This window comes from Lutra lutra, chromosome 13 (genome assembly GCF_902655055.1).
Source record: "Lutra lutra chromosome 13, mLutLut1.2, whole genome shotgun sequence".
Classification (NCBI taxonomy): Eukaryota; Metazoa; Chordata; class Mammalia; order Carnivora; family Mustelidae; genus Lutra; species Lutra lutra.
The window spans coordinates 26,562,251-26,585,096 of record NC_062290.1 but is presented as its reverse complement, the minus strand read 5'-3'; the positions used below and the strand labels follow the sequence as shown (position 1 = coordinate 26,585,096).

General features: G+C 45.2%; 1 protein-coding gene across 3 annotated transcripts in view; it reads right to left on the bottom strand.

Annotated features, from left to right (window-relative positions):
* NTRK2 (neurotrophic receptor tyrosine kinase 2) overlaps positions 1-22,846 on the bottom strand; it is a 323,213-nt gene that overhangs the window by 178,696 nt on the left and 121,671 nt on the right. The window contains exon 12 of one of the 3 annotated variants that reach the window (XM_047700253.1): positions 17,107-19,213. The exons of the other annotated variants lie outside the window; for them this stretch is intronic. Within the exon in view, the coding sequence (XP_047556209.1) occupies positions 19,176-19,213 (38 nt within the window). The 3' untranslated portion in view covers positions 17,107-19,175. Of the gene's footprint in view, positions 1-17,106; positions 19,214-22,846 lie in introns of those variants that run through there. 3 annotated transcript variants of the gene reach the window in all.

Genomic DNA, 22,846 nt, shown 5'->3' with positions numbered 1-22,846 from the left:
GGGTTAAGCCTCTGCCTTCAGCTCAGGTCCTAGTCTCAGGGTTCTGGGATCAAGTCCCACATCACTCTCTCTGCTAGGCAGGGAGCCTGCTTCCTCCTCCTCTCTCTCTCTCTCTACTTGTGATCCCTCTCTCTGTCAAATAAATAAAAAATCTTTAAAAAAAAAAAACATTGCTGGCATAATTTGCTAAATCTCTTGGGAAAAGAAGTAAACACAGAGTAAGGGCACCAGAATTAGTTCATTACCACTGGATAGCCATTTAAAAACTTCATCTTATAATACTGAGAACAGCTTTAAAGATTAAACAGGGTGGGCGCATATTTGCGGGAGACTCTACCTTAATTACAGCACATTCTTTCTCTTTTGTTCACGAAGAACAGCTCAAAGAAGGATGAAAACAAAACAACACACACACAAAAAACCCATAGGCTGCTCACAGAAGCATGCTAGGAAGGAAGGAACACAGCAAGGAGCCCCTCTCTGGAGCCAGCTTCTCAGAGCTACTTTTTGAGGGACCGTGTCTGCCACACTTCTATCCAACATCTTGAAAGGAGAGGTTAAGGACCCCATAAAACCCTCCTGGGTATGAACAAGATGAGATGGTGTAAAACCTTCCAGGTACAAGACACTGCTCAAGAGCATGAAGGTAACTGGGGATGGGCAGGGACTCTTGGTGGGGCTTGAGCCCACAAAGCGTGGAAGGGGCTGGAAAAGGCCAGAAAGACCCGATGACAATGGGGTCTGAGGAGCACGAAGCGCCGTAGGCAGCAGTGGTTGCCAGTCACTCTGAGTTCCCATGTTCAGCATAATTTTACATGAAGCCCATAATGTCTTAAATGTGACTGCACGCAGGCTTGGTGAGTGTTCCCCAAACCATTCCTATTCCGGATCAGCTTGGCCCCCAGATATTGCTGATGGCATATTCCCCAAAATTCCTAGCGTCTTCCCCTCTGGTAAATGGGAAACAAAACACTCTCAAATTCAATGAGAAAAAAAAAAACTCTTGCTATTTGCTATGGATAGGCAGGAGGCCACCCAGGATTTCCCAATACAAAAGAAAAACATGGGTCTTAGCGACTAGGATTAAGCTACGCCATCCATCAAAGGCAAAAGGAGAGAATCATAAATCCGTGAGCAATCCCAGAAGGTATCTGATGGTTCACATCGTCTATCTTGGAATGTCAGAGAGAAGCGTATGGCATATGTGGGTCTTTGAAACATATCTACCATCAGCTTCCTCTTATACCAGGTCTGGAACCAAAGAGCGCCCCAACATGCAAAGGGTTGGAACGTCACCTCTAGTGAGGTCAACAGAAGGAATATTTTTAACAAGTCAGATCCCAAGAAGAACATGAAAATAAAACTGAATTATAGATTGTTTCATTATAGGAAACAAAGCCATTCTCAGCTATTGGGTGGTATGGCTTGGGGCAGAAATCCCACCTGGGGAGTTCATAGGGTGAACTTGCCCCAGATGTGCTTTGACCATGACATTGTTTAAAAACAAAAAACTAGGGGTGCCTGGGTGGCTCAGTCAGTTGAGCATCCCACTCCTGGTTTCAGCTCAGGTTGTGATCTCAGGGTCGTGAGATAGAGCCCCTACTGGGCTCTGTACTCAGTGGGGAGTCTGCTTGAGATTCTCTCTCCTTCTCCCTCTGCCCCTCCCACTTGGCTCTCACTCTCTACCTCTCTCAAATAATGAATAAATCTTTAAAAAGAGAGACAGAGAGAAAAGAAAAAGAAAAAAAATACATGATCGGCTAGCATTTTAAAAATTAGGGAATTTCATATAAAAATACTGATCTCTGAGTTCTTAAAAAAATAAAAGGAAACACAATCCTGCAGAATGGCCCACATTCTGTCGCCAGAAAGAAAGAAGTAACCATCTTTGGGCTGGCTATGCAAAGTCCCCAGGGACCCCTTACACTGACCGATATATTTTCCTGGCCCTCAGTTTGCAGTCCCCAAATCACAGATCACACAAGTAAATACAATAACTAAATATCTTACTCTTCTCCAGCACGTAGAAGAGATTGACAGACATGTTCTTTCTTTTCTGTCTTTGAGCTTTGTTAGCCAAAAAAAAAAAAAAAAGTCACCCAATAAAAAGATTGTACTTCAATTTTTTTTAAAGCAACAAAAATCATATTGAGGTAGAGACTCAAGGGGGATAATTCTACTTCGGGGAAGATACTAATGAGTGCATTAGAGTTCTCTTTAGAATGGCTAAGAGAATTCATCTGTTTGGAAGGGAAGGGTGGTAAGAGATTTGTCTTATTCTCTAGAAAATCTTCCCCTGAAGCCTGAATCTCCCTAACTGCAAGCAGATCTATGGAAATACAAAATTTCCCTGTCATAAAAATAAATCCTAAAAGATAAATTTTTAGCTTCAACATCAAGTGAAGTTATAGCTCTTTGACAAATGATGTTCTGGGTTGCCATGACAACTGAGCCCGCTAGAGGTGTGCGTAAAGAGGCCTGCCCATAAATCAGAACATTTTAGGAAGGGGTTAAAACAAACACTTCTAGACTATTCCCAAGATTTAGTGCCAAAAATATAATTATAGACATTTGTATCAGTCTGCCATAAAGCATGACGGTTCCAATATTACAAAATGTTAATTAAAAAAATCTATTAAACCCATGTCCCTCTGAGAGAAATTAATATCACACCTAAGGTTGGGAGTCAGGGAAACCCAAAGACCAGGAAAATTGGATGGCCAAGCAGAAAGGGAGGCTTAAAAGCAGACTAAGCCAGGAGCAGTTAAGAGTTCGGGCTAGATTCTGACCCTCGGGGCAAGGGTTTAGGGCCAGACGACAGGCTCAGAGCCTTTCCGGAAGCCTGAGAGAGTACAAAGAGTAATCAAAGATTTGGAGGTGGAATTAGAAAGGAAAAGCTGAGAGATGGAGGTTATCTCACCTGAAAATACAAGGATGAGGCACCAAAGAATCATTCAATCTGGGAGGAGGTAAACAACATGCGGTAACCATAGCAACTTCCAAAGAGGGCAGGGAAAATGAGAATTAGCTTAAAATCCGACACTGGAATAATGCTTCTTAAGGCAAAGGTCATGATAGGCCACTCCAAGGGTCACAAATGAGCTGCCTGCTGGCTCAACTGGGTCAAGAGACACATTCCACTCTGGCATGTACGGTATTCTTTTAAAAGCGTACAGAGCTGGCCAACATTGAAGAAACAGGAGATCGCACATAAAATTCTGGCATCTTCTCTTTCAAATGCTGACCCAGTGATAGGCCTGGATTCCATGTGGCAACTGGAGTTGGGTTCATGGAACAGAAGCTCCTTGAAGACCAGGGGTTTGCCTTGTTCAACCCTGTGTCCTCAGCACCAAGGACAGCAGAGGGCATTCTGAGTTGAATAAATAAATACTGAATTATGGTTGAATTACTGAATGGGGAGCAGCTGCCCACTTTAAATAAGGGCACAGTCTCCAAGGGGCTCCCCCACCCGGACTGTCTGGCCTGCCTGGACGCTAAAGGCATTTCAATTTTCTACCTCTCTCTGTGCAATAACTTTTTCTTTAGTTGAGACACCCTGTTGCCTTTGACGTGAACGCCCCCCACAGAACCCACGTTCGTGGCCACATAGGCAGGCTGCTGAAGCAAAATGACTATGTGGTAATATTCATTAAGGATTTTAAGGAATAGCCCCCCAAATGATCTTCCTTTAAAGGTCTGGCATTGTCGTTCATCCTGCAGGCAGAAAGCTATACCAAAGGCTTGACCAAAGCAAGTACTTCTGATAGGCTTCAGATCACTTGTTTATTCATTCAACAAACAGGGAAACTTTTCTAAGTACTAGTATGATGCAGGGCCATGTGATACATCTCTTTTACCTTGATGGCCTGAGGTTTAAATTTTTGTTCAATACTGAATGAGCAGTGGGAATCACAATAGATAATAGCCACATCACAAATCTACTATATGCTGATATATCCATTCTTAATGAATCCTTGCAAGCTGTGTGCTAGAAGTTATTATCCCTATTTTATAGAAAGGGAAACTGAGACTTAGAGAGGTTAATGACCAGGTCCACAGCATCAGCCAGAGGGGCTGGAGGGACTTGTCACCTACACTATGTGTGTGAGAGGTTATGCCTCCCAGCTCTTATATAATCCCTATTTTCAAGTGTAGTAGGTTCAGTAGCAGCCTCAAAAAAGAAAAAAAAAAAAAGGATATTTCCAATTATATCCCCTGACACCAGTGAAGGGGGTCTTACTTGGAAGAAAAGAGTCTTGGCAGAAGTAAGTAAGGATCTCAAGGTGAGAACATCCCAGACATCGGATGGGCCATAAATCCAATGATAATTATTCTTCTAAGAGGAGGTGAGGACATGGAGGCACAGAAAGAAGGCTATGTGAAGACAGGCAGGGACTGGGGTAGCACATCTACAAGCCCAGCCATGCCAAGAATTGCCAGCTGCCACCAGAAACTAGGAGAGGCCTAGAACAGATTCACCCTCAGACCCTCCAGAAGGAACCAATCCTGCCAACACTTCAATTTCTGACTTCTGGCCTATGGAGGGATGTATTTCTGTTGCTGTAAGCCACCAAGTGTGTGACGTTCTGTTATCGCAGCCCTAGGAGACTAATACATCACAATACTCCTGAGCTGACATATTGAGTCCCCCAGAAAACTTAACTTACCTTGTTCTTCGGGGCAATAGGGCTGCATTCAGGACCCTAACAGGGTCCAGTGACACGCATCTCAGGATGACACGCAGTCTCCTAATAGGAGACTCCCCATTTCCAAACAAGACTGAGATCTGGGCTTTTTTCAGAAAATCAAAGTGAACTCAACTAAGAATTATATTTATTTCATTTCCTGCTTCAAAAGCATGGGCATCCTCAGACAGGAATGGTGTGCGACCCTTAATGCAGCCATAGAAGACCCACTATATAATCAAAGACAGCACAACACTATTATGGGAGAGTAGGAAGGAAGGTGTCACTTTCATGTGGGCCGTCTTGAGGAAGCTTCTAGAAGGGAGGCAGGAGTAAAGCTGGGCTTTGGAAAGGGACAGTAGTCATGACCATCCTCATAATGTTATTATTTATTGAGCACCTACAACATATCCCGTCCTGCTTACCCACCATACTTTCCCATTAAATGCTCTGAGTTCACCCTACAAGGTAGATAGCTGCCACCCTTATTTCTCTGAGGAAGGATCTGGGACTTGGAGAGCAAAGTGCCAAATCCAAGGTCACCCAATCAACAAGTGACAGGACTCTGATGCACGAATATACCAGGTGGTGGGAGGAAGAGGGTCAAACTCAGTATAGCCAGAGGTTTGGGGAAGCACAGAGGTGGTGGTGGATGGAAAGGCATGGTAGAAAAGAAAGGCTGAAGACAGAATGTTCTGGAGTTTGAAGCACCATTTTGAGGAGCGTGGACTTGATCTACATAGCTGTGTCAGTTGACAGAGTAGTGTGAGTCCAGGGCCCACCGACTAGCTCAAGTCTGTGTTTTAGGAGGAAAATGTTGGACTCACCAAGTTGGTGAGCATGGTGACAAGAGTGAAACCAGTCTGCCCCAGACAAATACAGACAACCTAAAGGAAGGCAGAGGGGATAAGAGTGGAGAACACCAGGTGGGTTTGAAAGACAACAGGGAGGGAGGTACCTGGGGCGTTCAGTTGGTTAAGCGTCCAACTCTTGGTTTCAGCTCAAGTTGTGATTGGGGCAACTATGGGATCAAGCCCAGCATCAGGCTCTGTGCCCAGTGTAGAGTCTGCTTCAGATTCTCTCTCCCTCTCTCTCTCTCTCTCTCTCACCTCTCTCAAATAAACAAATAAAATTAAAAAAAAAAGAAAAGAAAATGAAGATAGCTGGGAGAAAGATGTAGCTTGATTTCAGAACAGCATTCAAGAGGTAAAGACAAGGAAGACGTCCTGGCTAGCGCAGAGGTGTAGAAGGATGGACAAGGTGTGGGCCAGAGCCCAGGACACAGGGCAAGGGTTGTGTGGGCACACGTGGTGGATTCTGTTTAAACAAACAAACAAACAAACTGTTTTTTTTGTTTTGTTTTGTTTTGTTTTGTTTTTTTGTCTCTGGGACCTCAGATTCCAGGGATGGTCATTAGCAGGTGGCGCTGTAGCTTCTGCCTTCTCTCCCTACCTGATGGCTTTCCTTCAAGGGGATTTGGTTGGAGTCGAGAGGGTATTTAAATGAAACATATGAATACTTTAAACTCTCCAAAGGAAATCCTGCACTCTAGGTTTGAATCAGGCAAGATGTACAAACCACTGGCCTATTCCCCAGAGAAGTCCCCCTGGCCAGGGTCAGGACGGCCATGGGTCGCAGGCCTAGAACTCAGCATTACAGGACAGAGCACCCCAAACTCCGCGCGCATCTCAGATGAACAGCAGGCAAACTAAGCGAAGAGAAAGAACTCAGAGCAGGGACTTGCCACAGCTTTCGGGAGCCCATGCATGGCTGTCTTGAAGGTTGCTGGTTCCAGAGCTCCTTCCTAGCTCCTATCCATCTGCCCTACCTTCTCTGGAGAGCCATGCAGTCCCAGAGGAGAGATGAACTAGGAGTCTGGGATCAATACACAGGTAGCCAGCGTCTAACATAATCTGAATTCTGCACATGGATCTCCACAAGCAGCACCTGGGATGCATGTCAGTAAGCTGAGGCCCCTTGCCAGTCCTGCATCTTCTGCTGCCTCCGCAGGGTGCCCTGCGGCACTCCTTTGATCAGCCCCTGCTCCGTGAACCCTCAGTGCCTTTGCTTCCAGGAAGCCCGGCTGCAGCCCAGCGTCTGTTCCTGGCTGCTTTGGAGGAACCGTATCTTAAAAACGATGAGCAGCATCTCCAGCAGAAGGGTCACAAAAGGCAAAATCTGGCAAAAGACGTTTTAGTTTGGCTCACAGAGACTTGAAAAAATGTGAAGGATCTTGCCAACATGGAAAAACTGGGACATGTCCCATAAAAACCCAGATCTCCCCCTGTCTTTGAAAATCAGACTTGGCTGCCCTGAGCCCGCGTTCTGACACAGAGGCAGTGGTCGGGTCTGGGGGCAGCGAGCGGTGCCAGTACGCGAGCCCGTGCCCACTCGCCCACTGACTGACCTCCTCCTATGGGACTTGGCTGGTCTCTGCAGTCACTGGGGTTCCCAACCTAGGGTCAAGCCCATGCAAAGTGCTCAGGAAAGTCTGCTGAATCTGAACAAGGCATCATTTTTTCTTGAAAACAATGTAACTGCGGGAGAGAAGGGGTGAAAACAATGTTGGCAGATGCATAGCTCTTCTCCCCTGCAAGCTGGGTCCTTTGACCTGGCAAGGGATGGATGGACGCCACCACGAGTGCTCTCCTGAAAGCAAGGTGAACCGGCAAGGAGAGCAGCTGTGACAGGAAATTTGATGGGGAGCACACATGGAAATGAAATAAAATCACTTGTGGTTTTGGTATGCAGGGGAGAGAAACAAAAACAGGTCTTTGTTTCAGATGCTGTTTCATGTTGCCATAAATAAAAGGATGGCTACAGCTCAAAAGCTATATTTTAAACAGTTCAAAGTACAGATTTGCCTTATTTCTGTATTTCTTATTTTTTATTTTTATTTTTATTTTTTTACAGGATGGTAATAGTTGAAGCTCTTTAAACCAATGTAACTGGTTGTAAGTCATTTAGGGGAGCAGAGGTTCCCTTGAGCCCTGGACCTCAGCCATCCAGTGGAGGGTCTGGATCACTAACATGTGGGTCGCTGTGCTTGGCAGAGAGATGGTGAGCAACAATTATCAAGCACGTTGGTTATGTGAAGGTTGGACAAGATGGTGCATGTTGTCCAAGAGCGCTTTGCAGACCTTCAGCTTCAGGGAGCATAACTGACCAAGGGCTCCACGACATCCTGAAACCCATCTGTGCTCTGAAATCCATCCCCTTGCTTGCACATGGTCCACGCTCCCTGGGGACTGGGTGTGGCACAGAATACCAAGGCAGACCCGTCCTGGGAGCCAAGGAGCTCTTCTGATGGCCAACTTGGCTCCAAGCCTCCCCTGCAGCCTTGCCCATCCTTCTACGGAAGGGTGCATGGAGTCCAGAGGCCTTGACCTCATCTCCCTCCCTCTCATTCATGGCAGGGGACTTGCACTGTAGCCTGATGCTGTCACTGCCTTTCCTAGCTCCTTCCCCATTTTCTCTCACACAAGAGCTTCTCCTGATTAGAATCCTGGCAGCTTCCTTCCCATCTTGGCATCTGCTTCTCAGAGGACACGTTCTGCATTTGAAAATTCCTACTGCCTATATTCGGCAAAATCTGTCGACTCTACCCAATGATCGAGGCTCTCAACTTCTGTGTGGTTGCATGAATCCGAAGAAGAAAGTACTTAAAAAGAGAACTTAAAATGAGCAGGCTTTAGGGAAGAGGGTAAGGAGTTAAGAGAAGGAGAAAAAGAAAAAGCAGGAGGAGGGAGCAGAAGGCTGAAGAAGGTGAACAAGTTTTCAGTGGTTCTTCCATTTTGATAGTTTTTCATTAAGAATATGGGGGCATGGAGGTCCCCTGAAACACAACCTGTTCACACCTCTAGGAAGGATGCTCAGAGACGGTCTGGGTTATGTGTCTTGCTCCAGAATCCCAACTGTTCAATTGCCATGTGGGGATGAGGCATGTGATCCCTTAGAGGACAGATGACCAGGAAGTCCTTTGTGACCACGACGGAGACCACAAGGCTCTCATTCTCAACACGCCAGACCTTAATATCTCCAACTGTCATTTTGGAGAAAGGCAGGAAAAGGGAAGAACACTGCCTACATGAGATATGTAAAATGTGCCTCATAACGAAGAAAAGAAAGAACATAGTCACCTACACACACACACACACACACACACACACTCACACTCACACTCAGACTCTGCTATGAGGGGTAATGTTAAAAGGAAACCTTCAGGCTGGCTATTTCATAATTCACAGCGAAATAGAAAAGAGAGACAAAATCAGCAGCATCGTTTATAAGCCCTGGAAAATGGAAGTTTCCAAGCTGTCATAAATAAGGATGGAAGCATTTGCCAAGTCAGAAATTTTGCCAAGTTTGAAATCCACTCAATCCTTACATCTTGGAGCTCAGAACGGAACACCAACCTTTTGGGATTTGTAATCATTTCTTCTCAGCAAAACTTCTTGCTATTTATAAGGAAGCAAAAACAAAAAGCAAAAAATACAATATGGAAAGTTTTTAAAAGGAGCTGGTTGGGAACATTACAGCATGGTGTGCTTTGGGAAGCCAATAATTTAGGTACAGATGGTGTATGTACTGGGATTAAATTCCTATTTAATCAAACAGGGCTTAAAGTATGCAATATTCCGTGTATGAGTGTGTGTGTGTGTGTGTGTATGTGAGAGAGAGAGAGAATGAGAGGAATTATGTCTTTCCTTGCTGGTACCTCTCTCTCTCTCTCACACACATACACACACACCCCATCTCTGTCCTGTGCAATTACTCCACCCAACTCATTCTAAATGCTTAATGCATGAAAATTAAAGAGAGGTCAAAGCATATTTCCGGGTGTGGTTTGGCTTGGGAAAGGGAACTAGAAAAAAAGAAGGGAATAATAACCTTTTTTTAAAAAAAAAAGATAAAAGGGAAAGAGAAAATAGGTGACAAAAGTGGAGAGTCTTGTCACCAGTTTCTACTGGGTGAATCAGAGCCACCAAAAGTAAGGGCAGAGGCCTGATGGATGTCTCGGAGTCTGTAGCCATGGAGGTCCCCTGAGAGGGAAAGGGAAAGCACCAGCCCCAGAGCAGCAGGGCCCTCACAGGCAGGCAGATCTGATTTGTGTGACTTCGGACAAGCTACTTAACTTCCTAAGTCTTTGTTTTCTTAGGCATCAAGTACGGCCAATCACGACATCAGTGTTAGATTACCGTCAGACCCCAGCCCATGAGGCCAAAGATGGCATCTGTTCCTCTGACTGTGGTATCCCCCCGTGCTCGGCTGACCGTCTGGCCTGTAACTGACACAATAAATATTTACTGGGTTTGGAATAGACCTGATGTAAAATGAAACAAGATAATGAAGAATCTAGGATATGTCTCAGTGGGGGGCGTGTCAAGGAGAAGGAACTCACCAACAATGGTTTGAAGGAGGGATGTGGGCACGCTGTGGAGAGGAACCAGCAGATTAAAGGGACAAACAAGAAGGCGTGAGGCACTGGGGACGGACCGCGGCAGGAAGCCTTTCCCCTCCACTAGAATCGAGGGGAGCAGATGGAGAAGAGGAGAAAAGGTGGTCTAGCCACAGGACCGCGCATGCGCAGGGATGAGCCCTGCTAGGGATGAACCTGCATGCGTGGGAAGGGGGCAGGCTTATGCCGACCCCTGTCCTCCCCCGGACACCTGCTAGCCACCCGGCTAGTCCAACACACCGGGGAGCCAACACACCAGCACCCCAGAACTAGAGCATTCAGCCGTGTTTAGTGAAGGACGGTGATGGAGAGGTAACTGGCCATCCCCCAAATCCAGGAGCCCAAGTGCAAAGAGAGCACCTATCAAGGGCATCATCTTTGCAAAGTCTGCAGCACCCTACATGCATTATCTCTTAGTTCGTGTAAACACTGAGGACATCCCCCCCAGAGGTAAAACAGTGCTGGGGGCTCTACTTCCCACCCCAGCTCAAGTGTCTTTGCATGAACTTACCTGAAGTTGGGTCCTAATCCTTAGAGCAAGCAGCCATGACCTACAGTTTCATTTAGCAATTCAGCAAGACTAAACACCGGATGATGAGAATTATTAATAAGAAAAGAACAGGTGTCAAATAAACATGGAAGAGGCTTTTCCTTTCCTCTTGGGAAATACAGTATTTTAAAAGGAGACAGGAGGAGATTTACTGTCCATTAGCTTATGGTTGGGCAGAGATTTTAATTCGGTAAACACAGGCTCCCAGAGTCTTGTGCTGTGTGACACGGGCTTTGACCAAATGACTGGGAGCTCAGAGCACACCCTTGGCAGTCTCTTTCAGTCCCTGGCTGCCGGACGGGATCTTCGGGACAGGAGCGTCAATGTGACTGAGTTACTCAGATGCTGCTCTGCCTCATTGTGTTTCAGAGGCAAGACGCTGCTCCGGCCTCCTCCACCGCCTTGTTCCAGCATCTGGATGGTCCTCGGACAAACCCTCCAGCCTCACCCACCACCTCCATCCCCACCAAGGCCATTTCCCTCATGGGCACTCACCAGAGAGCCAAGACTTCTCCAGATAAGCTGGAAGGACTCGGGTTCAGGAGCCGTGAGAATATTCATTTCGGAACAATCAAAACCAACAAATCTGTCTTCAGTTCCAATGGATAAGCAAACATGTGCTGGGTTGTCACGAGCTAATCAGCCAGGAGCCCATAATTCATGCAACTTCTGTGTTCCATAAAGTAAGACTTAGAAAGCATGTGCCAATTCACTACTGTGCCACATACTTGTAAGTTGAGATGTACAAGGGCTTTGTCAGTGGCACGTTTAAGTAACCGGGGGCTTACTGGGCCAGCAGGTGCCTCTCTGGTGACAAAGCTGACCTTAAAATTTTGCTTTCCTAAACAGTCATCTCTGCTCAACCTCTAGCACCAGTAGGAGCAACCCCTGGACATTTGCATGGCCCTGACAGTGCCCCAGGCACCTCACTGGCCTCACCCTAGTCCCAGCCCTGCTCAAGAGTCCATACGGGGGAGCCATTTCAATCTCCAGTTATCTAGCCAGCCTGCTGGAGTTCAAATCCTGGTGTAACCTGGACCAAGTTCCTCAATCCCTCTGTTCTTCAGTTTCCTAACCTTGACAATGGGAGCAATATTAGCATTGGCTAGTTTTGAGAGGATCAAGAATTAATCCAGGAAGCACTTAACAGAGTGCTGGGCATACAGTGAGACACCAATACTGTTAACTAGTACTACCATTTAGCTATTGTAGTCAATCTCCCTTTAACACGCATTAGAGGGGCGCCTGGGTGGCTCAGTTGGTTAGGCGACTTGCCTTCGGCTCAGGTCATGATCCTGGAGTCCCTGGATTGAGTCCCACATCAGGTTCTCTGCTCAGCAGGGAGTCTGCTTCTCCCTCTGACCCTCCCCCTTCTCATGATCTCTCTCTCTCGCAAATAAATAAATAAAATCTTTAAAAAAAACCTTATTAGAAAAGGTGGTAACAACAGCAAAAGTGCCTTAAATTAGGTGCTGGTAAGACTTCAGTACCACTTGTTTAAAATGATGTAAGAAGAAAAAAGCCCAAATGACAAAATATATTTAAAGAAATGAAACTGCGTTGTTTCCAATGTGAAGCAGCTTCAGCAAGTCCGGTCGTCATGCATTGCCTACCACAGCTATTACGAGAAACTACCTCAGGAAGTAGAAAAGAATAATCTAGTTATTTGTAGCTCATTGCCTGCAAATACTTGTTTCTAAGGCTTGAGGGAACTTGAAACAAGTCTTTTCTTTCACACAATCTCTCAGCCAATTCGTTTATTTTTATTCGTAGCCAAAGATTTTCAGATGGATGATTTAACAGTTAAAGATAATGTAAACCCCTTTCAAATGATCAAAAATTCTGAATTAATAATGAGAAGAAAAGAGGGCAGACCATTTTGGGGATATGACCTTCAATGCTTTTTCCTCCAGAATCCTCAAACTCTAGAGCATCTTTTGAACTCACTGAGCTATCATAATATAGGTCCAAACAAATTGTATGCTCTTATTTTATCAAAATTGAATCTGAAAAGAATCCATGTGTAAGAACTTCTTGGGCAGAATGAGGGATCTAGGAGGGGAATCTCTCTAACTCCCAAGAGGGCATCATAGCCTGGATCACACCCAGAATGACCCAGTGAGTGAAGTTCCCTTCCACTGGACTCCATCATTTGCACCCACACAGTCACCATATGGCCAATATATAAAAATGAGTCTGTGATTCCAGGACCCTTACTGAGGGATACTCAAGCATGAGGGTACACCCAAGTCCTTCAAAGGATTTTATTAGTAACACCAAGTGCCCCCCACATGCACACTCTCGTAAGAGCCTGGGGTGGGAGGGGGTAGGTAGGTACTATGAATATTGGTGTCATCTCATGAGGAATGGAGCCATGAAATGTTCTTCTCAAGGTCATTTAGCTTGTGACTATAACTGGGATTCCAACCTGCACAGTCTGGGTTCAGTGTCTACTGCCTCCAATTATTATGCAACCTCTGAATGGCCATTGAAACCTGTTTAGAAGGGTGTTCAGAAAAAGTACAAGTCACCAGCACCAGCCAGACTCTTAGAAGCGGTCAGTGTGCTTGGGCTGATGAGACAGCAGGTCACAGTGGATTGGTTTTTCCAGTCCTTAGCCTACAACTTGGTGCAAAACCGTTCCAAGTTTCCCAGAAGGTGAAAATGGGCTCAAATGAATCTGGAGCCCTACAAACCTTGCTTTTTAGGTCCGATCCTAAAAGGAAAACATAAAAAAGGGACAAACCTGAGGGATGGAGACAAGAGGACTGTGAAGTGTGGGAACCAAGTTAACGCTTAGGGTTCAATGGCATCCTATCTCTATGTCCACTTGTCTTTCTCTCTCTCTCTCTCTCTTCCATGAAAGCACAAGTCATCATGTTCATTTGGCTACATGTCACTTAGAATGGAGGGACAGAGCACTGACTGTATCCTCTTGCTAGGACCTGGGTCATTCCAAGTTCTTAAAATACCAAAGGACTTTCCCACAGAAAGTAGGTTGTTCGTTATTTGTTTGCTTTTTTCTTTTTTTTTTTTAATTCCCTTCAACTTTTGTTTTCTAAGACTGTTTTTTAGCCAACAAAAACATGTCCAATGCAAGAATCAGTTAACAATAAATGTATAATTCACAATGATGGAAATTTAAAAAGTCCCTTTTGAGGGAGAGATGTATTCCAAGACCTATCGTGAGTTTGGGACTCCCCCAAAACACTTGGTGACATCTCTCACACTCTTCCTTCTGATACCTTTTGTCTTGATCACCGTCAATGCCACACAGGGTGATGGTATGTGTCTGAGGGAGGGAGAGAGGTATACGAGTCCCTACACAGAATGCAAGACACATGGAGATGAATTATAAAACTTTATTGGCTTGTTAAAAAAAAATGAATGAATTCAGCAAGTACATTTATGGTCTATCCACATTGTTAAAACAGCACTTAAAAATAAAATAAAAATGATTATCCATTATTTACAGGAAATGTGAAAAAATGACTTTAAAACCTGGAACATTATGGGGAAAAACAGGACATGCTTATGATTCACAGACTGCCTATGGATTACAGCAAATGGTTTTGAACAGGAAGTGAATGAAACCCAAGTATTTGTCTTTCTCTGGAATCTCTTGCTAGTTTTTTTTTTTTTCCCTCCTTCCATTTTTTCCTTTTCAGCTTTATTGAAGTGTAATTAGCAAATAAATTTGTAAGAGAGTTAAAGGGTACAATGTGACGATTTGATATACCTAAACATTGTGAGCAGAATCTCTTGCTTTTTTATATTTGATTATGCTCCATTCATAAGTGGAAAAGTAAAGGGGGTTAAAATCTCCATTCTTTCCTTGGCTTCTCATGCATTTTTTTTTTTTTTTTTCCGTGAAAACTAAGATGCGGCCAATAGTATCCTATCTCGGGTGCTCGCTAATGACCATCCCAAGACTCCACTGTGGCATTTGCCTGAATGAAACCCAGAGAGATCTCACCATCAGAATCAGATGGCCAAGGGGTTCCCTTGTCCCTGATGACCGAAACAAGGAAACAGACTAACCCGAGTGGAAAGCCGCCTTCTGTGACAACTGTATCTATGTCATCCTCTGGGTTGGGAGTTCTGTTCACTTAATTCCATCTGGCAGCACCCCACAGAAAATTATATTCTTGCCCTGACTGGGAGAGTCCTTAACCTTCCAGGTTAAACCCGGACTAAACGTTCCTGGTTTAACTTTCCTGGACTAAACCCGGCACAGCTCGTGGGCACTGTAGGTGTGTGAACACAGCAGAACACACTTAATGAAATGGAGGCCTCCGCCCCAGTTTCCTTGGAGTCCAGTCTGCGGGACCCCAGGGGGCCCCCCAACCTTGGCTAGCCAGGAAGGGCACAGCCCACAAGGCTGGCCATGGGCACCCAGTGAAGGCCCCGGATGATACGAGTCCCATCCCTCTAGCGGCCCTCCCTCTGCCTCTGGTCTGGACGAGGCAAGGTGAAATGAGCTTCCCTGCTGTGTGAGGGGATGAGATGAAAACCAGGGAGGAGTCTGGACAGAAAGTGCCAGAACAGTGGAAAAGTGCATCTTGTAGCCTGCTGCGGTGGCATGAGAGAGGCTAGCTGCAGCCCCGTTCACGTTTGGTCTCATGTTGCAACGAACAACAACGAGAAGAAGCATGTGCAAAGCAACCAAGAAAGCAAAGGGAAACCAGCCCTCTTGTCTGTCATGGAGTCAGTTGAGACCGCTAGAGAGAAAGAGAGAAAAGTCAGAAATTTCACGCAGATCAAGAAAAGAAGAGAGACAGGGGAAGCGCCTCCATCACACGTGCTCCGGCACCTGGCAGGGAGCTGAATTCCTGCCTGGCTCTCCTTGAGCTGGTGGTGCTTCGTACAGCCCCGCAACCATGGCCTTGGCTCTGTCTGGGGGGCGCCTCGAGCCCTAACTACCTGGGTGTCCTTCGGAAGAGCTGGAAGCAGCAGCCAACCCTCTCTGCGCCCTGTGTGGTGGGCAGGGGCTGAGACAATTTCCTTCTCCTCTGTGCCCCCTACTTTTGGAAAAAACATTTGATTGATCAAAAATGAAATGGGTCTGGGCTGAGAGACCGGGAGTGAAAACCCAAGAATTTCTCCCATGGGGGAAGCTTCTTTGGCCCATTTGGCCTCAAACTGGTGTCTCTGGGGACATCAGTGGAGTTGCCATTGTCTCTTAGTGCGTCTCAGCTACCTCCAAGGATCTCAGGGGGACCCCATTCAAGACACATGGCCTGAGCCAGACCTCCTGAGGTGGCAAGCCTGTTTCCTGTTTCCCAGCAGCCACACCAGTGGATCAAGGACCTGAGAAGGGGCCTGCGTGCTCTCTCATCAAGTCCCATCCAAGGGGGCCAGGCAACAGGGATGCTGGTGAAAAGAAGGCCACGTCCGACAAAACAGGAGGCAGGACTTTCTAGGTTGTCAACAGCCACTCAGAAGTGGGGCCAGTCAGGAATGGAGGGAGAACAGTGTCTCGAGAGTCCCAGGCAGGGTGACAGAGCCAAGACCCCAGCTACTGGAAGTCCCAGGAGAGCCCCAAAGGTCAGGGGCACGCTGCAGATCCCTGGGGCCCCAAACTCCATGGTGAAAAGGCTCTCAACTGCTACACAGGGAAGTGTGTTTGCAAAAGAAAGATAGTAGGAAACAGAGGAACAATGATGTTACTTTAAGACAAAAGTAACAAACTAGCAGCCCGCAGACACGTTTTGTTGGCCTACATAATGTTTTAAAAATAACTGAGCCAACTCTTTAAAAATAGGGACATTTCACATTAAAAAAAAAAAAAATCCAGGTTTCAAGTTTCTCTTAAAGAATCAGATTTGGGAATCCAGGGCCCGGTTCCCGGGAGTCAGGAGTTGGCTCTGCAGGGCTGTGTGTGCCCGTGCCCAGTGCACGCCCTGTACGAAGGGCACCTGCCTGGCACTAAGACGCCAGGTCCTGGTCGGGGGGCAAAGGACTTGATTTCAGCAAAAATGCTGCCTGGCCTTTTCTAATGCTGAAAAAGAAATGCACGATACGTGTCATTAGGAAGCTGTATAAAGATGTCTTGTAGGGGACATAAAAAAGCAAAAGATGAAAGAGGGTGGTCTAGAGGATAGAAATGAGGAGATATGTCACTGACTGTGGTCTTCGGGGATTAAAGAAAAATGAAAAGCAAGGAACACAAGAACCATATGAAACAATTTTCTAATAGCCTGCTGTTTTCATCGTTCCCTAGGAGATGTCAACTGCTCTTTGATATATTAAATTGCCTTATCTGTCCACTTCTCTTCATTTTAAAACAAAAATCTACCCTGCAAGTCTTCTAGCTATTGAGTACAAATATTCTTTTTTTCCTCTGGGTCTGGGAAATGTACAAAATAGTTATTAAACAATTCATTGCCTTTTTCTTTTTTTTTTTTCATTGCCTTTTTCTAGTTCCATGGAATAAAATACAAAAGGTTTAAAAAAAAAAAAAAAAAACTTGTACCGAATGGCCGATATTTAAGAATGCTTGGGGTACTGACAGCCTCTGCTCAGCTCTCAGTGTGAATTTCCTTTTCCTTCCAGGGTTCAAGATTTCTGCAATTAGCTGGGCTCTTGGTAAATCGACAGCTTTGGGAGAGATCAAAATCTAAGTGGTGACAGGAATGTCATTTAGCATAGAGCAAGAAAATGGGAATTCAGGGAATATTCAGATTCCCCTCAACACCACGGTCCAGCTGCTCTCCCACTCAAATGTGTCTTTGGAAAGCACAGGTTTGGGAACAAGCAGCCCGTGTATGCTTCGGAGAAACTGCCCCTCTGTCGGAGGCAGGGGTATGGAGTAGCCAAGTTCAATGCTGTAATCCATAGGACCCTGTGAAATGTCTGTATCAAGCAATAACATACTTAGTGGCTAATGTAAAAGATACAGTATAAAATATTCATCATGGATAATCCTTTTATATCAAGTGGTACCTAAATGGATCCTGGTTTATTAAGATTAATGCCTGGGTTACACAGGATGCAAAACAATGTTTCCAAACACGCTGGACTAGTTAAAACTCTATATCCTTAAAGCTGAACTGCAAAACTTGAGTAACTATTTCCTATTTCAACCCCATCCCCAAAAAAGGAATTTTTTTCAAATATCAGTAAGATTGCCGTCCAGCCACGGCGTTGATGAGCATGCCTTCATGGTCAGAGCTGATCCTGCTTTCAAGTGAAATGTTCCGGGCCTGGCTCTGCCGTCCACCTCAGGAGAAAAGTTGAGGGGAGGTAGAGCAAGAGCAGCCGAACCTGTCTGCGGGACAGGGATCCTACCTGGCACAGGCCGCGCGAAGCGGACCAAGGTCACTGCAGTGGCCAAGCGAGGGAAACAGGGGTCTGTGATGGGACTGAGGCTGGGACGCCGGATCTGTCGATCCCAGGCTACCCTCTTGCAATGAGGCTGGATCGGATAAAGCACAGACTCATTACCTCTGTGCTGCTGGGGTCAGGAAGAGCCTTCCTGCCCATGAAAACCAGCAGCAGTGTAGTATGGAGTAGGGGACTATCCTTCTTAGAATATGGTCTCCTGCTCCCAGCAGGCCAGCCATTCTGCCCGCAGACCTTTTCAGAGTAGAAAAGCTACAGTTCTGTCATGGGAACAGCATGAGATACTGCGGCCTTCTCACTAGGAAACTTCTAAAAAGCAGGAGGATCGCAGGGGGCACATAAAAGGACAAGCGCGCCCTATGTGTCTGTTTCACTCTTGTAGTTATTCTGAAACTGACTACGCCTAACCTAGATCTACAGCCCCCGACCACGGAACTGCTTTTATTTTTCACCTGCTAACAAACTTTAGAAAAATCATTAGCGTTGATTGCATGACTCTGGACCTTTATTGCCAGTGAAGGAGAGGACCTCTCAGTGGCCTTGCCAAGTCCCCACAGTGATGCCCTTGACTTTCTCAGTCGCTTCATTGTAGAAGGAGAATAGAGACTTGTGAATTCAGTCTTCATTACACATCAACAGAAAACAATACTAAACTACATGTTACGTGGAGATTAGGCTGTTTAGTGTGTTCTTATACCTGTCCCTAAATTTAGATTTTTTTTTAAAACTTTGCAGTTCACCTTTAAATGAACAGAGAAACATAAGAATTAATACATTTCCAGTATGGTCAAAGAGTGCTCCTTTCCGAAGAGAAGCATAATCCAAAGGACTTCCATGTCACTTTCTTATTTGAACAATTGCAAGTACAAAAGAGAAGCATTAATTTAAGATGTTTTCTTGAGTGTTTGCTTAGCAGCCTGGGAGCTGCCTCTGCAGCAGGTGCTCCCCAAACATAGCTCAGGACAGCCGCAGGCTTCACACGGGACCTCCTGCAAACACCACCCACAGCTACCAGAAAACCCCCAGCTACGTGGCACCTCCCGGGAGAAGCCAACGCCCATCCCAAGAGTCCAGCTTACAAGGCAGCATCAACCAACAAGCACCACAGCCCCCTTCTCTGTCTTTTCCTTTATTTCAGCTACCCATCCAGTGGGATCTTATGAAACAAAACAAAACCTAAAAGAAACACAAAATAAAACATAAGTCATGCTAAAAACAAAAAGCAATGGAAATTAACATACAAGCACAATCAATTTTAAAAAGAACTTAATAAATAGTCAAAATCAACACACAACATGGAATATGCTTTAAAACATAAAGGAATAGATAATCACAGAACAGAAATTGGGAGAAAAACGTGCGTCATATTGTCAAGCCACATGGTTTTAAACTTCCAAACCGATTTTACGTGGCCCAAGAAACACAGGAAAGACATGCACATAGCTCTGCACAACAGTCTCAGATGTTAACATCCTAATTCAAGGAGGAGAATTGTGTGTACAATATAGACGAGCCCTGGAGAATTTTTATGCATAGCAAAGGAAAAAAAAATAAAACTCAACAACAAATATCTACCCAAATATTGACTTTCTTTCCCCACTTCATTTCATCAGATTATTTTTATTTTTTTTTTTTTTTTTTTTTTTTTTTTTTTTTTTTTCATCAGATTATTTTTAAATGATGGATTCATTACTCAGCAACCAGATCAGAGAACTGGCTAGCTTAAGCTGTGAAATACTGGACCACACAAAGATTTAGATTCTTTTCCAGGAATCCTAATATTAAATAATTAATTGCCTAAACTCACTGAAGTATCATACCATATACATACATTCACACATAGATAGATGGAACATCTATTATATAACATATGATATGTAGCATACATATGTGGTATATTGCCTTATATATATTGCATGTATAAGACATATAGTATATGTAAATATTATATATGTAATATATAATAATATTAATTAATCCTGCAGACATTAATTGAGCAGTGACCAAATAGGAGACACTACAGTAGACGATACGAAAATAAAGAAAATGGACCTCAAAGACTTCACTGTCACGCAGATGTAGAAAGATGAATACATTACTTGCACAATAAATAACAGCTAATCCACTTGGTACCAAGCTTTCTTCTATGCTCTTTGTCCAAATGAGCCCTCTTAAGTTCCCAATAACCTTATGAGGTCGGTTCTATTATTGCACCCACTTTCCCGGTGAGAAAACTGAGGCCTTATGGGCAAAGCAGTTTGCTGGAGGCCTGACAAAGTGTGGGCCAGAGATCAGATTCTGACCCAGGAGATTGTCCTTCACAGCCACCTTGCCCTGGCACTGTGGGGAGGATGAGATCCCTCCTACTTCACTAGGAAAACCCAGCGAGAACAGGGGAGATTCATCCCATCAATTTCTTGTGTGTAATCTGCATGAAGCGTCATCAGATCCCTAGGTGACAAAATCGATGACATCATCGTAGAAACCCTCAAGACATGCTCAAGTTCAGCTTCGGAAGGCACTTCTAAACCCAGCCCTCCAGACTCTGGATCTTCTGCAACCTGGAGTCTGGTCTGCCAGGCACTGGTGTCATCTGCCTCCAGAGCTGTAATTACCACCAGCGATCTGTGTCATCATTTACAACAACACTAGAAGAGTCTACCAAGCTCATTTTCACGGCTCTTCTCCCTCCCGCCCTTCCAAGTCTCAGGAAAAACACTCGATACAGACGCCAAACATCGCTCATGGATTTAATCATCCACAAGGCACGGAGCTCGCAGGACGTGCACAGTGGAGCCAGTGAAGGCTCCTTCATTCCGGACGTGAGTCTCTTTTCTCCAAGTCCAGCCTCCAGGCAGGATTAGTGCCCTGGCTTTAGGGTGCACTGCGACACATAGGACAAGCATGCCAAACACACTAACCAAACACCTTTGGTTTCTAAGAGGGTGGGTCTCAAATTCCTTCCCACTGAAACAATAGGATTAATATCAGGATATCAAGTTTGCCAATAAAAACAGGAGGAACTCGTTGATACAAATAGAAGACATCATCCCCAAGCCAAAAGACTGCTGGATTCGATATATCACTCACTCTCTGCACATTTAATTTTGAAAAGCATTTGACTTTAAAACAGTAATAATAATAGAACGGACTAAACTGTTAAAGTGAGCCCGATTTCGTTCCAATGGGTTGATGGCACAGGAACTCTTAAGCGTTTATTCATGTCAATGTGTTTACAGCAGGCCCCAAGCCACCCTTCCTTTGCTTCCATTTGCCATTTTCCTCCCCGAGGCCCGCCCAAGCTTGTTATTACAGTTTGGGAAATAATGCGCTTTGCCAGATGGGAGATCTCGGGGCTGCCATTCACTCAGGCTGCAACTGCATCCACCCCTACTTAAACAGATGTCAAGTGTCCCTCTTCAACCTCCTTCTGCTTTGCCTTTCGTGATGCATCCTTCTCCAAGAACCTTACCTCAGCGCCACACGCCCACACCACCAGCGGAGTAAAGCCAACCAGAATAACACACGGGACGTCTTGTGAGGAAAAGCCAGGCTGCTGCGATGATAAGCCGTGCATGGTGTCAGCATTCAACTGCTACTACCTCCTCCCTCCGCCTCCAGGAAGGCAAGTCAGATTCCTCTCTGATACACTTGATCTTCACAAGCCCACTGACGCACTAGAGATACGTCACCAGATAGTGAAAACCAGTCTAATTTCAAGATTTGACTCTTTTTTATAAGGAAATGTACCTGGTGCTTCCTAGTTCTAAGGAGTTGATAGCAAGATTCAATCAGGGCCCCAGTTTACCTACCAGGACCTCCCTAACGTTTGCCTATTAGAGTTACAAAAAACTCAAGGAAAGGGACACAAAATGATATCAAACAATAGATCATTATTTTCTCCTAGTGAGGGGGAAAGTTTTTAGACCACAACAAATGGCTGAACATCTTGTGGGTTTAGCAGCCAAACGAGCTGTCTAGCTTCTGAGCCTGAAATATAGATATTTTGACAATGTGACATTCTGAAGGATTTGCAACATTCCGATGGTACATGGTAGTTATCGTGAGAACGGCTCTTTTATCAAAAAAAAAAAAAAAAAAAAAAAAAAGAACGAAAAAACTTGCGAGAAACTTTGCCACTGCTGCCGGCACGAGCTGATCTAAATAAGAACAAGGATAAAGCAGGTGCTGTCAAAAATGGGATGTAAAGTCGAAAGCAGAGAGAAACCCAGGATGTGTCCTAAAACTCCGTCCCTGCTGCTTGCTGATTTCAGATCTGCTCATTGACCTCTTCAAAGGGATGGACGGGGCGGGGGAGGTGAAGGTCAGTGAAGCGCTGTGCTTTCTTTACCACTGGCTTCCGATCCATTTAGATTTATTTACATTCAAACGTGCACACATTTCCCTCCTATAACTCAGAAGCAATCAGCCATAAAATGGCAAGGATCTGCAGCACATTTAAATTAGCAGCAATTTATCTGGAGCAAAAGGAAAACTGCTGAGTGGAAAGGAAGCGAAAGGAACGGAAGAAAGATGCAGCTGTTTGTCTAAAAAAGCAAATCTTATCTCATTTGGAGAATTCAAGCAGCGAACTGCCAACTTGGGCGTCCGTGTGGCATGCTGCCACTTTGGAGACCGGATGGTGGCCAGGGTGCCAGCAGAGTGGCTCACCTTCCTCAGAGAGCAAAGCAAAGGCTTCTCGAACCTTCTGGGAAATGTCTACCAAGTAAAATCAACGGATAAATTTCTATGTTCTCATCGCACTAGGTGCCTCGAACCCAGGGAGTGCAGAGAGCTTTCCACCACCCT